Source organism: Pelobates fuscus, chromosome 12 (genome assembly GCF_036172605.1).
Source record: "Pelobates fuscus isolate aPelFus1 chromosome 12, aPelFus1.pri, whole genome shotgun sequence".
In the NCBI taxonomy this organism is placed as follows: domain Eukaryota; kingdom Metazoa; phylum Chordata; class Amphibia; order Anura; family Pelobatidae; genus Pelobates; species Pelobates fuscus.
Genome location: NC_086328.1, coordinates 100,993,159 through 101,007,802, shown reverse-complemented (window position 1 = coordinate 101,007,802; position 14,644 = coordinate 100,993,159). Strand labels below are relative to the sequence as shown.

General features: G+C 46.4%; 1 protein-coding gene across 1 annotated transcript in view; it reads left to right on the top strand.

The window, feature by feature from the left end:
- Window positions 1-14,644, top strand: part of NUCB2 (nucleobindin 2) — a 48,143-nt gene that overhangs the window by 12,457 nt on the left and 21,042 nt on the right. Inside the window, exons 3-5 of the mRNA XM_063437456.1 lie at window positions 5,478-5,585; window positions 6,107-6,233; window positions 7,093-7,196. Of these exons, the coding sequence (XP_063293526.1) occupies window positions 5,478-5,585; window positions 6,107-6,233; window positions 7,093-7,196 (339 nt within the window). The remainder of the gene's footprint in view (window positions 1-5,477; window positions 5,586-6,106; window positions 6,234-7,092; window positions 7,197-14,644) is intronic.

The following is a 14,644-nucleotide window of genomic DNA, read 5'->3' as shown; positions in this document are numbered from 1 at the left end:
CTCAGTGCCTCTCTGCACAACACCACTAGCCTCAATGCCTCTCTTCACAACACCACTAGCCTCAGTGCCTCTCTTCACAACACCACTAGCCTCAGTGCCTCTCTTCACAACACCACTAGCCTCAGTGCCTCTCTTCACAACACCACTAGCCTCAGTGCCTCTCTTCACAACACCACTAGCCTCAGTGCCTCTCTGCACAACACCACTAGCCTCAGTGCCTCTCTGCACAACACCACTAGCCTCAGTGCCTCTCTGCACAACACCACTAGCCTCAGTGCCTCTCTGCACAACACCACTAGCCTCAGTGCCTCTCTGCGCAACACCACTAGCCTCAGTGCCTCTCTGCGCAACACCACTAGCCTCAGTGCCTCTCTGCACAACACCACTAGCCTCAGTGCCTCTCTGCACAACACCACTAGCCTCAGTGCCTCTCTCCACGACACCACTACACTCTGAAAGTGCAGAAAATGAATTATGTAGAGCAACAGACTGTGCAATATGCCTTTTATCCACAACTCCAAGTCTACCAGATCCTACAGTAATCCATCTGCCATTCCTAGTATGTCTCTGCGGCAGTGGCTTTGCAGCAGTTCCAGCCTGAGTTTGTTTACCAGATAATTTACAAATCTCAGACTTCAAAAATACAATCTCCTGCCGCAAAATAGAGAACTGTCTACAGATTAGACAACAACCAAATCTCCAAAAAGTGGAACGTGAAACAAATGCAAAGCAACTATTACACTGAACTAAGTCTGCCATTCCAATGAGGTGAATAATTGAAATCAAACAAACCTTAACTTTTTATTTATCCTCCTGAATACCTCGGATTACCTCCAGCTTATCTCCAGAATATCTCCAACCACACACACACTTAGAAGCAACACTCTCCAGAATATCTCCAACCACACACACACTTAGAAGCAACACTCTCCAGAATATCTCCAACCACACACACACTTAGAAGCAACACTTAGATGAAGCAACCAAGCTCTATTAGCCAAGCTAATGACAACTACCCTTATATACTCCTAAAATCACCTCCCACTAGGAATGTTTAACACCTGGGTAGGCCTCTGCTTATTAGCAAACAATAGCTAATTTAAATAGCAATCAATAGCAAGTAGCTACCTAATCCAATCAAATGCCTTATAATTACCAACAGGAAATCAAACCTTGTGCAGTCAGTAACCTTTTCCTACAGATGAATCTTACCTGTAACAGTAAAAAAGAACTCTTAGCACAGCTCTTAGACAGTTGAAGCTTCTGTAAAACTCTCCAGAATATCTCCAACCACACACACACTTAGAAGCAACACTTAGATGAAGCAACCAAGCTATATTTGTTTTTTTTAATGTTAATTGACGCAAAGTTATAAAAAACGATTCTGTATTAGTGTTCTGGAGAACTTTATTAAATTTACCTACCGCTGCATGCCACATGTATCCATATTTCTTTATATAAAGATCATTTACCGTTCATACTATAAAATAGTTTTTCCAGTCTACCTTGGAGTGTAATTTGGCTGGTTATTTTAGTCCAGGTGGGTGGCTCAGGATTTAACCAATCTCTAGCCATACATATTTTAATTGCCAACAGTATATTTATTTGGCTTAATTACAGGGAGATCCAAATGAAAAAGCCAAGTTTGTGATTCAAGCTTAAAGTTTCTCCGCAATAATTTGGATATAGTTTATTGATTTAAATTCCTGATTTTTTTTCACACTTCCACCATATATGTAGTAGCATGCCTTGTGTATAAGAACACCTCCAGCATTCCCCTTTATTTAATTTGTTAAATTTGCTTAAAAGCCACAAAACCATATACCAACGATTAATTAACTTAAAATAAATCTCCTGGAGATTTATAGAATGTACACATTTCTTAATCATCACCCAATATTCTATCCATTTCTCGAAAGGTATACAAGCCTCCAAATATCTTTTTTTCTATTTTTTTATAGATAACAATTTTAACGTTTGTTAATTTTTTAAGATTCAGAATTTTTAACTTTAGTTAATTTTAGTACTGGGAACTTTTCCTATGAGCTCATCAAGTTTAGTTGGAGGAGCAACCACCTTGTCTTTTAAGAAGTTCTTTAATCTGAGATAAGTAAATATATCTCTATTAGTTAGATCCGTTTTCTTTTTTAAATCTTGGAAAGGCAGTATCTTTTCTTCCGGGCAAACAGCCTCTAAATTTTCAACTCCTTTACCAATCCAGCTTGATAGATCTAAATCTTTAACATAATAATTCAGGACAATTAATAGAGTATCCAGAAATATATAATCTTTATAGCCCATCTTTGCTCTCAACCTTGCCCCCGTCTTAATTGCATCTTAAAAAAGTGGGATTTGGGGGCGGAGCTTACCAGCGGAACGAGCAAGTCGCACATGGCGGGAGCTCCCGCATCTGTGGCCCTGATTCTGGGCATTGCGCCCGACCACCGCAACGTGCCCGCAGCGGACAACCACCTTCACACCCAGGAGGTGATGCGGAGTCTGGAGATACCCGGTTCGGGACTCCCCGCCGCAGAAGGGTGGGAGCCGTGGAGAGACGGCCGCTCTCCCGGTTCTCAGGCTGAAGAGGGGACACTCACGCACCGCTTCCCCCCCCTATGGACCGGTGGGGGATATCCCGGTCCGCACCAGCACGAGACACGCAAAACGGAGACTTTAAAGCAGATGCTCCCCCAAGCAGTATGGAAGCTGTAGGGCCCAAGATGGCGGACAAGCCACACACCACTACACGTGGCCTGCTGCAACCACAACGCAGCACTGACAGACACGCAACGAAGAAGATAAGGGAGACGAAACATGGCACAAGGGACACCCTGGCCACCCCACCCAGACACCCCCAGGAGTTCTTTGACCAAATCTGCTCCAGCTTATGGCCACAACTCCGCTACAAGGTCCAGGCCTTCAAACAGGCAGCTCGAGCGGTGGCAGCATGGGTCCGACCAGCTACCCGGCGGCACCTGTGTGAGTATCCACAACGAGCCCCCAGGGCGACCTCTGGAAAGGGACGAAGACAGAAGGCGAAGCAGCGAGTAGCGATGGCTCGCCTCTCAGACGCCAACACTCACCTTTTCAAGCATCCACAACCAGCACAGAAAGCCCGCGAGCAACAGCCCAGCCCCAGCAATACCCCGAGGCAAGCAGTCAAGCTAAGGGGCCAGCTCAAGAGACTGTTCTCAGCCTGAATAATACAACCCCAGCACTAGCGGTGTCCCCCACGTGGCAAGCCTCGGACCGCTCTCAAACCCAAGCCATCAGCCTGCCGCCCACAGGCGTAGGGTAAAAGGGGACATTTGGGGACATTTGCCTCTAGTTGGCACAATAGTATGACACTGTGCAAAACCAATAGGCTACCTAGCTCTCTTAGAACTTTCCACGCTATTTGTGTCTCTCCCAGATAGGCGTTTATTTTCTACCAACGTGCATTGGCTTATATCGGCATTTTAGACCGCAAGTTGAATAAGTTGAAACATGTCTCTACTAATATGCCTTCTCTTCTCTTCTTCTCACCTTCTCAGCCCTGTATTGCTGTAAACTAAATTGCGCTCAGGCTGCTTATAGACGAAATCACCTTTGGGCATTGTATTACTTTAAATACCTGATTCAGTTACGCTAGTTACCTTACTATTTTAATATATGTCAATAAGTCTATCTGTATGTACACCTGCATGTGTAATCCTCCCTGACACATTAGACTAAAGCATTGCAAAGCATACATTAACATGCAAACTACTGATAAGCGAGGATATGCAACAGCAACGTTCACCCTAAGCTACTGTTACCGAGCGATGATGTAATTTACTATAACTAATGCGAATAACCTATGTGTACCTAGCCTGCCTTAATAACATAAAAACTGTGCTTGTTCTATCTAAATGCTATATAACATGACAAATCTATATGCTCAATGTGTTGGAATATGCTGTTGTGGCATTGCTGACAAGCGGTTGTTATTCATGCACAACAAAAATAAAGAATAAAAAAAAATTAAAAAAAAGTGGGATTTAATAACTTCAGTCTTGTAGCCTCTGAAGGCTTAATCCAGTATATATGAGAAGGCAATATTTTCCCCATCTGATAACTTTCACAGTGAAACCACCCTTTTAACTTATTTTTCTCCAGACCCCATGCCAGCAAGTGTGAACATTTTATTGGTTTCTATGATAGTTGATACACTTTTAGAACTTCACTCCATAATTGTTTTATTTATATATACCACCAATAAATCCCTAACTTCTAGAGTTTATTGCAAGTTATGTTACTTTCTTGGTAGATGTTCTGCTCACATAAAGCAACTTGTAATGCTGTTATTCTGCTGAAATCATCCATTTTTAATAATAATAAATTACAAACTGTGAACATCTTGAACAAGGTCTTACACAGTTGCATGTGCCTTTGGTGTCCAGGAGATTATTATTATTATTATGGTATTTATATAGCACCAGCTTATTCCACAGCGCTTTACAATAAAAGGGGAATTTACCAAATGAGACAGTAACAAAATGTAACCGGAACAATAGGTAGTTGAGGACCCTGCTCAAACGAGCTTACAGTCTAGAGTAGGTGGGGTATAAGAACACAATAGGAAGGGTATTGAGAGACACAGCAAATAAACATGGTGGGAAAGTAGAAGAACTGGAGGAGAGCGAGAGGAAGGTTTGAGAGATAGAAGTTACTCTTGGAGGCCATAAGCATTCCTGAAAAGATGGGTTTTGAGGGACTATTAAAGGATTGAAGACTAGGGGAGAGTATGACAGGGGTAGGCAAGCTGTTCCAAAGGAAAAGAGCTGCCCGTGAGAAGTCTTGCAGGCATGAATTTGCAGTAAGGGTGCGAGCAGCAGAAAGGAGAAGGTCACCAGTAGAGCGGAGAGACCGAGATTGGGCATACCTATGAATCAGAGAAAAAATGTAAAAGGGACTAGAGTTGGTTAAAGCTTTATAGGTTAGGGTTAGTATTTTAAATTGACACCTGTAGGGTACAGGAAGCCAGTGTAAGGATCGACAGCGGGGTGAGGTGTGAGAGGAGCTACAGGAGAGAAAGATTAGCCTGACAGCAGCATTCACCACAGATTGTAGAGGGTCAGTACGGCTTCTGGGGAGACCAAATAGGAGAGTATTACAGTAATTGATGCGAGAGATTACTATAGCATGGGCAAGCTCTTTGCAGCATCTTGCGTAAGAAAGGGGCGTATGCAGGTAATATTTTAAGTTGGAATCGACAAGTTTTAGCAACAGACTAGACATGAGGCGCAAAGGTGAGGCCAGGATCAAAAGTGACACCAAGACAGCGAGCTTGAAAGGAAGGGGTGAGGCGGGTACCGTCAACCTGCAGGGAGAGTGAAGGAGGAAGATCAGTGTTATGAGGTGGAATAATAAGAAAATCGTTTTTAGACAGATTGAGTTTCAGAACAAAGAATATCACTTTGATTTGGTTTTAATATTGCCCATTCTGCTACTGACAGGACACTGGATTATTTTATGATCGCTATCTCCGGGAAGTGGTTGAAGTGCTGGAAACAGATCCACATTTTAGAGAAAAGATTCAATCTGCTGACATTGAAGACATTAAGGTTTGTGGCTGTGGGTTTGTACGTGGTGTGAAGGTGGGGTGCACTAGGTTTTGTAGGCAGCACAATGCTTCTGGGCAGGAAAAGTTACACAGATGTGGCAGGAAAAATATTTTTGACTCCAGGCTTTGGGGGAAGATGTGGGAGAAGGTTGTGGTACAAAGCTTGCGATGAGGGGAGTAGAGTAGCAAATAGTTCTGCAGTTGGATAGGCAGCCACAAGGCTCTGCAACAGAAAGGAAGTGTAACAAGACTCCAGAGGGGGAAGACTGTTACCCATAGATTTATGGGGAGGGGGAGAACAGCACAAGGGTTTTCATAGGGTAAAGGCAACATTAAAACGTTGCAGGGGCAAAGAAGCAACCAACTGAATGTACGTAGAGTTCTGCTTTCCTTCTGTGCCATGCTACCTTAGGTGATGTTTGGAGTAAATGTTTAAATATATGTATATATTATGCCTCCTTAGTGTATAGTAAATAGACTTCATATTAATCTGTGGGGTTTGTTTTTTTTTGCTTGTTACAGAGTGGTAAAATTAGCAAAGAGTTAGACTTGGTGAGCCACAATATCCGAACTAAACTGGACGAGCTCAAGAGGCAAGAAGTGGCGAGACTACGAGTGCTTATTAAGGCAAAGATGGATGCATCTGAAAGTGAGACTTTCACATAAAGTTAAAAAAATATATATGATGGTTCACCAAAAAAAAAACACACAATCAGACTAGGCAGCCTGTGTCTTGTGGCATTCTAGGGACAGATACAGGAACTTCAGGCCCATTCCAAGGCCTCCTTTCACCTTCTTGTCTTTAGTGTGAGAAGCAAGGAGTACAAAAATTGCAAATGCTGACATATTCCTTATTCTTTAAAGTTCTATCTGTTTCAATTAAAGTAACAATCCAATCTCTGAAACCACTGTAGCCCTGTGTAGTTTTTATGGTGCCAGAAGTGCTTTGCGTCATCCTGCAGTAAGATTTCAAGCTGTTTTAGCATGGTTTGTAAACTTGCTTCCGTTCCATGGAGCACTCACACTGCCAGCAGGAGAAGCTGGATGGCTCTTTGTAATCAAGCAGGGCTGATTTAGTAATTGGTTGAAAGTGCCAGCTGAATGCTCTCAACCAAAGATTTTTATCTTTCATCTGTACTAAAACAGTTTCATATCTCACCGTGGGAAGGTGTCAAGGCAACGCCTGGCAATATAACTACTATGCTGTAGTGTTCATTTAATAATGAGCATGTGGATACTCACCTGAATCTAATTTTGCTTCTAATAAGCAATAGCGGTAAATGTATAATGCTCACAGTTTGCTGATGCCCTATGTAAAAAGTCATCATGTCATGATATTGCTCATGTAGCTAACTATTTAAAGGCCTGCATGACCTTTGGTTTGCAATCTTCTCTTAAAGCAGTTAGGTATCCCAACATACCTGAAGTGGATTCAGTGTATCTGCATGTACATGTCCTTCAATGCTTTTTGCGTACTTAATGGAAACATTTTGACTTTTCCGTTTCAGAGACTGGTATTGATCACCGAAAGCTGCTCAAGCAATTCGACCACCTTAACCATTACAACCCACACTCCTTCGAACCAAAGGACTTGGATCTTCTGATCAAAGCAGTAAGTAAAACTGTATTCCTAACGCTTTAGTGTCCTTCTGTGTATGGCTGAATGTCTGCCCTCCGTATTGAAAGGTTTAAAAAAAAACTTTTTTGTACATTTGCCTCTTTCCACTTACATGGCAATAGGTAAACCAATGCACATGAGTTGCGTACATTAGACTTTCCCTATAGGAAAGCATTGAAATAATGCATTCATTTGGGGGATTTGAAGATGCTGAACATTTTCATGGAAAGCGTGAGGATGTCCAGCTTTGTTTCACGGAGTTCAACTACAAGGATTCTCCTCTAGTGGCTGTCTGGAAGCAGCATTCATTACGGACTGTAGTGGTGCGGTACGGCTTTTGGGAAGATCAATCAGGAGAGGGTTACAATAATCCATGCAGGAAATAACTAGAGCATGGACAAGCTCCTTGGTAGCATCTTGCGTAAGAAAGGGGCGGATGCGGGCTATGTTTTTAAGATGGAATCTACAGGATTTGGCAACATACTGGATGTGAGGCTCAAAGGTGAGGCCAGAATCAAGTATGATGCCAAGACCGCGCGCTTGCAAGGATGGACTTATGTGAATACCACTAACTTAAAGGGACACTATAGTCACCTGAACAACTTCAGCTTAATGAGGTTGTTCAGGTGAGTGCTACAGCTACCCGGAGCCTTTTTCTTGTAAGCACTGTATTTTCTGAGAAAATGCAGTGTTTACATTGGAAGCTTGGAACACCTCTTGTTGCAGTCAATCAGACGGCCACCAGAGGGACTTCCGAGTTCAGAGGCCCTAAAAAGGCCTCTCGTCCGATGCATTCTGGGTGAATGCATCAGACGGGCTATCAGCACACAAAGCACTGTGAACGCGCTTTGTGTGCTGATAGCCTGTCAGCACTGCTGTGGGCGTGGCTTCAGCTGACAGCTTCAGCTTCAGCTGACAACTGAAGCCCGAACCCACAGGGACGCTTACCGTCCACAATAGTGGTGGAGGGGGGGGGGGGGGAGACCTACTCTCCTTCCCCCCCCCCGGCCCCCACCGCTGTGCGGCGGGTGGGGGCCCTAAAATTATCAATAAGGGGGGGACCTGTTGTCCCCCCCCGGCCCCCACCCCTGAGCGGTGGGTGGGGGCCCTAAAATTATCTATAAGGGGGGGGACCTACTGTCCCCCCCCCCCCGGCCCCCACCCCTGAGCGGCGGGTGGGGGCCCTAAAATTATCAATAAGGGGGGGGACCTACTGTCCCCCCCCGGCCCCCACCCCTGTGCGGCGGGTGGGGGCCCTAAAATTATCAATAAGGGGGGGACCTATTGTCCCCTCCGGCCCCCACCCCTGTGCGGCGGGTGGGGGCCCTAAAATTATCAATAAGGGGGGGACCTATTGTCCCCCCCCGGCCCCCACCCCTGAGCGGTGGGTGGGGGCCCTAAAATGATCAATAAGGGGGGGACCTATTGTCCCCCCCCGGCCCCCACCCCTGTGCGGCGGGTGGGGGCCCTAAAATTATCAATAAGGGGGGGACCTATTGTCCCTCCCGGCCCCCACCCCTGAGCGGCGGGTGGGGGCCCTAAAATTATCAATAAGGGGGGGGACCTACTGTCCCCCCCTGGCCCCCACCCCTGTGCGGCGGGTGGGGGCCCTAAAATTATCAATAAGGGGGGGACCTATTGTCCCCCCCCGGCCCCCACCCCTGAGCGGTGGGTGGGGGCCCTAAAATGATCAATAAGGGGGGGACCTATTGTCCCCCCCCGGCCCCCACCCCTGTGCGGCGGGTGGGGGCCCTAAAATTATCAATAAGGGGGGGACCTATTGTCCCTCCCGGCCCCCACCCCTGAGCGGCGGGTGGGGGCCCTAAAATTATCAATAAGGGGGGGACCTATTGTCCCCCCCCGGCCCCCACCCCTGAGCGGTGGGTGGGGGCCCTAAAATGATCAATAAGGGGGGGACCTATTGTCCCCCCCGGCCCCCACCCCTGTGCGGCGGGTGGGGGCCCTAAAATTATCAATAAGGGGGGGACCTATTGTCCCTCCCGGCCCCCACCCCTGAGCGGTGGGTGGGGGCCCTAAATACAAAGGGGGGGGGACCCTAGTTAACCCTCCCCCCCCCAAAAAAAAATTATCTCCCTACCTACCCCCCTCACCCTAAAAATAATGAGGGGGGAACATTAACTAAAAATCTGTAAAAAAAAAAAAGAGATAAAAAAAACTTACCATTCGATGTTTTCTTTCTTCTAAAATCTTCTTTCTTCAGCCCAAAAAAGGGCAAATAAAAATCCATAATAACCGACGCAATTAAAAAAAAAAAAAAAAACCCGAGCGCAAAAAAAATAATCCATCTTCACCCATGGAGGGCTCCGCGCAGACTGAGCTCCGCAGGGTGGGGAAGGCTTATAAAGCCTTGCCCCGCCCTGCAATTAGGCTAAGAACACTCTGATTGGTGGGTTTAAACCAATCAGAGTGCTCTTTGTCATTTTACAAGCGTGGGAAAGTTCTTTGGAATTTTCCCACGCTTGTAAAATGACACAGAGCACTGTGATTGGATGGATTTCAAGCCATCCAATCACAGTGCTCTGTGTCATTTTACAAGCGTGGGAAAGTTCTTTGGAATTTTCCCACGCTTGTAAAATGACACAGAGCACTGTGATTGGATGGCTTGAAACCCATCCAATCACAGTGCTCTGTGTCATTTTACAAGCGTGGGAAAATTCCAAAGAACTTTCCCACGCTTGTAAAATGACAAAGAGCACTCTGATTGGCTCAAACCCACCAATCAGAGTGTTCTTAGCCTAATTGCAGAGCGGGGCAAGGCTTTATAAGCCTTCCCCCGCCCTGCGGAGCTCAGTCTGCACGGAGCCCTCCATGGGTGAAGATGGATTATTTTTTTTTGCGCTCGTTTTTTTTTTTTTTTTTTTTTTTAATTGCGTCGGTTATTATGGATTTTTATTTGGCCTTTTTTGGGGCTGAAGAAAGAAGATTTTAGAAGAAAGAAAACATCGAATGGTAAGTTTTTTTTATCTCTTTTTTTTTTTTACAGATTTTTAGTTAATGGTCCCCCCTCATTATTTTTAGGGTGAGGGGGGTAGGTAGGGAGATATTTTTTTTTTGGGGGGGGGGGGGAGGGTTAACTAGGGTCCCCCCCCCCCCTTTGTATTTAGGGCCCCCACCCACCGCTCAGGGGTGGGGGCCAGGGGGGACAATACGTCCCCCCCCCTTATTGATAATTTTAGGGCCCCCACCTGCCGCACAGGGGTGGGGGCCGGGGGGGGACAGTAGGTCCCCCCCTCATTGATAATTTTAGGGCCCCCACCCGCCGCACAGGGGTGGGGGCCGGGGGGGGGACAGTAGGTCCCCCCCTCATTGATAATTTTAGGGCCCCCACCCGCCGCACAGGGGTGGGGGCTGGGGTGGGCAGTAGGTCCCCCCCTTATTGATAATTTTAGGGCCCCCACCCGCCACACAGGGGTGGGGGCCGGGGGGGGACAGTAGGTCCCCCCCTTATTGATAATTGTAGGGCCCTCACCCGCCGCTCAGGGGTGGGGGCCGGGGGGGACAGTAGGTCCCCCCCTCATTGATAATTTTAGGGCCCCCACCCGCCGCACAGGGGTGGGGGCCGGGGGGGGGACAGTAGGTCCCCCCCTTATTGATAATTTTAGGGCCCCCACCCGCCGCTCAAGGGTGGGGGCCGGGGGGGGCAGTAGGTCCCCCCCTGTCAGGATCGGGACAGGGATCCAACACGCAGAGTACAAAGAGTGGAAAGGTACGTATACCGGGCCTTAGAATGGCCGGACTAACGTACCGAGAGTAAAGAATAGTCAGAGACAAGCCGAGGTCGAGGGAACGAGAAGACAGATAAGCGAGAGACAAGCCGGGTCAAGGGATAACAGAGAAGCAGGGTAGTACAACGAGCCGAGTCAAAACCAATAGAGCAAACTAGAATACCAGAGCACTGAGTGACTAGACAAGCTAGAACCACGACAGGGCAATGAGCTGAAGTAAGGAGTAAGCTTAAATACCCTGGCTCTGGATGGAAATCACGCCTCTGACAAGTACCGATTGGATATCGGACACTTGAGTGACAGATTGTTCGTGCTAGCGTCATGACGTCACGTATTGAGCGTCCTGCTAGAAAAGGACGTGGATTCCTCGCGGCCGGTGTTTAAGTGACTGGATGAACCGCGAGGAACGGAGGAAACAGCTCGCCTGGACGGATACACCACCAAGTCTCCACCTCCCTTAGAGGTAGAGGCCTCAGGTACCCTGACAGTACCCCCCCTCTCAGATACGCCCACCGGGCGGAATGAACCGGGGCGAGATGGGAAGCGGAGGTGAAATGCTCTGCGAAGGCGAGAAGCATGGACGTCCTCCTGAGGTACCCAACTCCTCTCCTCAGGACCATATCCCCTCCAGTTGACCAGATATTGCAATTTTCCCCTTGAAATTCTGGAGTCAATGATGGAGCTGACCTCGTACTCCTCCCGACCCTCCACCTGAACAGGACGAGGCGAGGGGACCTTAGAGGAGAATTTGTTGCAAATGAGGGGTTTCAACAAGGAGACATGAAAAGAGTTAGGAATGCGTAAGGCAGGTGGCAGAGCAAGGCGATACGCAACCGGATTGATACGAGTGAGAACCCTGTAAGGGCCTATGTAGCGAGGAGCAAATTTCATGGACGGAACTTTTAGGCGAATATTCTTAGTACTCAACCATACCCTATCCCCAGGAACAAAAACAGGAGCCGCTCTTCTATGTTTGTCAGCGTGTTTCTTGAACAGCGAGGAACTATGTAATAGAATTTGTCGAGTCTGATCCCATAATTTCTTCAGGTTGGCGACATGATCATCAACCGACGGTATCCCCTGAGAAGAGGAAACCGAAGGAAAAATCGAAGGATGAAAGCCATAGTTCATGAAGAAAGGGCTAGAGCGAGTTGAATCGCAAACAAGGTTATTGTGTGCGAACTCCGCCCAAGGAATCAGACCGACCCAATCGTCCTGGTGTTCGGAAACAAAGCAACGCAGATACTGTTCGATCTTTTGATTAGTACGTTCAGCAGCTCCGTTAGACTGAGGGTGATAGGCAGAGGAAAAGTTCAATTTGATGCCCATTTGAGAACAAAAGGATCTCCAGAAACGTGAGACAAATTGAGAACCTCTATCAGAAACAATCTCTGAAGGAATCCCATGTAGGCGAAAAACTTCTCTCGCAAAAATCTCCGCCAATTCAGGAGAAGTCGGAAGTTTAGGTAATGGCACGAAATGAGCCATCTTAGTAAATCTATCCACCACCGTGAGAATAACAGTCTGTCTTTTGGAAGCAGGCAAATCAACGATAAAGTCTATGGACAAACAGGACCAAGGTTTCTCAGGAATGTCCAAGGGGTGTAACAGGCCACATGGGGATGCATGAGGTAGTTTAGTCTTGGCACAAGTCTCACAAGCTGCGACGAACTCCTCAATATCTTTTCGAAGTGAAGGCCACCAGAAATCCTTGGATATCAGAGAGTATGTCTTGCGAATACCAGGATGACCAGCTATTTTACTTTCATGAAAACATTGTAAGAGCTCCAGTTGAAGTTCAGGAGGAACAAAGTTTCTTCCCTCAGGAGTGTTTCCGGGAGCTAGATGTTGTGACTTCAAGATCTGGTCAAGTAACGGAGAATGAATTTTGAGACTGGTATTAGCAATAATATTGCATTTGGGTACAATGGAAGACAAAAGTGGTTCAACTGAAGCAGAGGGTTCATATTGGCGAGATAGCGCATCGGCTTTAGAATTCTTTGACCCAGGTCTGTAAGTCAGAACGTAATTGAAATGGGTAAGAAACAACGACCAACGAGCCTGCCTGGAGGACAGACGCTTGGCCTCTCCGATATAGGACAAGTTTTTGTGGTCTGTCAGGATGGTAACAGGATGTAATGTACCTTCCAATAAATGTCTCCATTCTTTCAAAGCCTTGATAACCGCTAGTAATTCTCTGTCACCAATGTCATACCTGCTTTCAGTACCGGTCAATTTTTTAGAGAAAAATCCACATGGATGTAATGGTTTATCAACACCCAACCTTTGAGATAGAACAGCACCTAAACCAGTCTCTGATGCGTCTACCTCGAGCAAAAAAGGCAGAGAAGTGTCAGGGTGAACTAAAATTGGAGCGGAAGCGAAAAGCTCCTTGAGAGTCTTGAACGCAAGGAGAGCTTCAGTAGTCCAATTCTTAGTGTCAGCCCCCTGTTTGGTCATGTTAGTGATAGGTGCAATAATGGAAGAATAGCCCTTAATAAAGCGCCTATAATAATTGGAAAAACCAATAAATCTCTGTATGGCTTTAAGACCTGTGGGTAAAGGCCACTCTAGAATGGATTGGAGCTTATCCGGATCCATCTTAAATCCCTCCCCAGAGATCACATAGCCGAGAAAGGTTACCTGGGTTTGATCAAAGCTACATTTCTCCAACTTGCAGTACAAGCCATGCTGGAGAAGCTTGTGCAAAACCCTCCTGACTTGCTTGTGATGAATCTCAATGTCACTAGAATGAATGAGTATATCATCTAGGTATACAATGACGCACTCTTGCTGAAATTCCCTAAGAACCTCATTTATCAGATCTTGGAATACCGCTGGCGCATTGCATAACCCAAAAGGCATAACAGTATATTCATAGTGACCATATCGAGTATTGAATGCCGTCATCCACTCATGTCCCTGCTGGATTCTCACCAAGTTATATGCCCCTCTGAGGTCTAACTTGGTGAAAATTGTAGAGCCCTTCAAACGATCGAAGAGTTCGGTGATCAAGGGAATCGGGTAGGCATTTTTAATGGTTATCTTATTCAAGCCTCGATAATCAATACAAGGTCTCAAAGAACCATCTTTCTTTTTAACAAAAAAAAATCCAGCCCCGGCAGGGGAGGAGGACCTCCTGATGAATCCCTTGTCTAAATTCTCGTGAATATATTCCTCTAGGACTGAGTTCTCCTTTATAGATAATGGGTATACATGACCTCTGGGAGGCATGGTACCAGGGAGTAGGTTAATTTTGCAATCAAAGGACCTGTGTGGGGGTAAGGTATCGGCTTTCTTTTTGTCAAATACTGCCTTTAAATCTAGATACTGAGGCGGAATTTGTGTCTCTGTAGGATTGTCAGAGGTATTCGATGTATTAGTTAATCCAAGAGGTAAGACCTTCCGCAAGCATTTTTCTTGACAATTCTCTCCCCACGAAACTATCTCCCCTGATTCCCAATTAATAATAGGGTTGTGTCTCCTCAGCCAGGAGTACCCCAGGACTATGGGAATAGACGGAGAACAAATGAGCATTAAGGATATATCCTCTTTATGCAGGATGCCAACAGTCAAGTTAATCGGTATGGTCTCATGGAAAATAACAGGCTCAAGTAACGGTCTACCATCGATGGCCTCGACAGCCAGAGGTGTCTCTTTTAACTGGGATGGAATAGCATGCTTGGCAGCAAAACC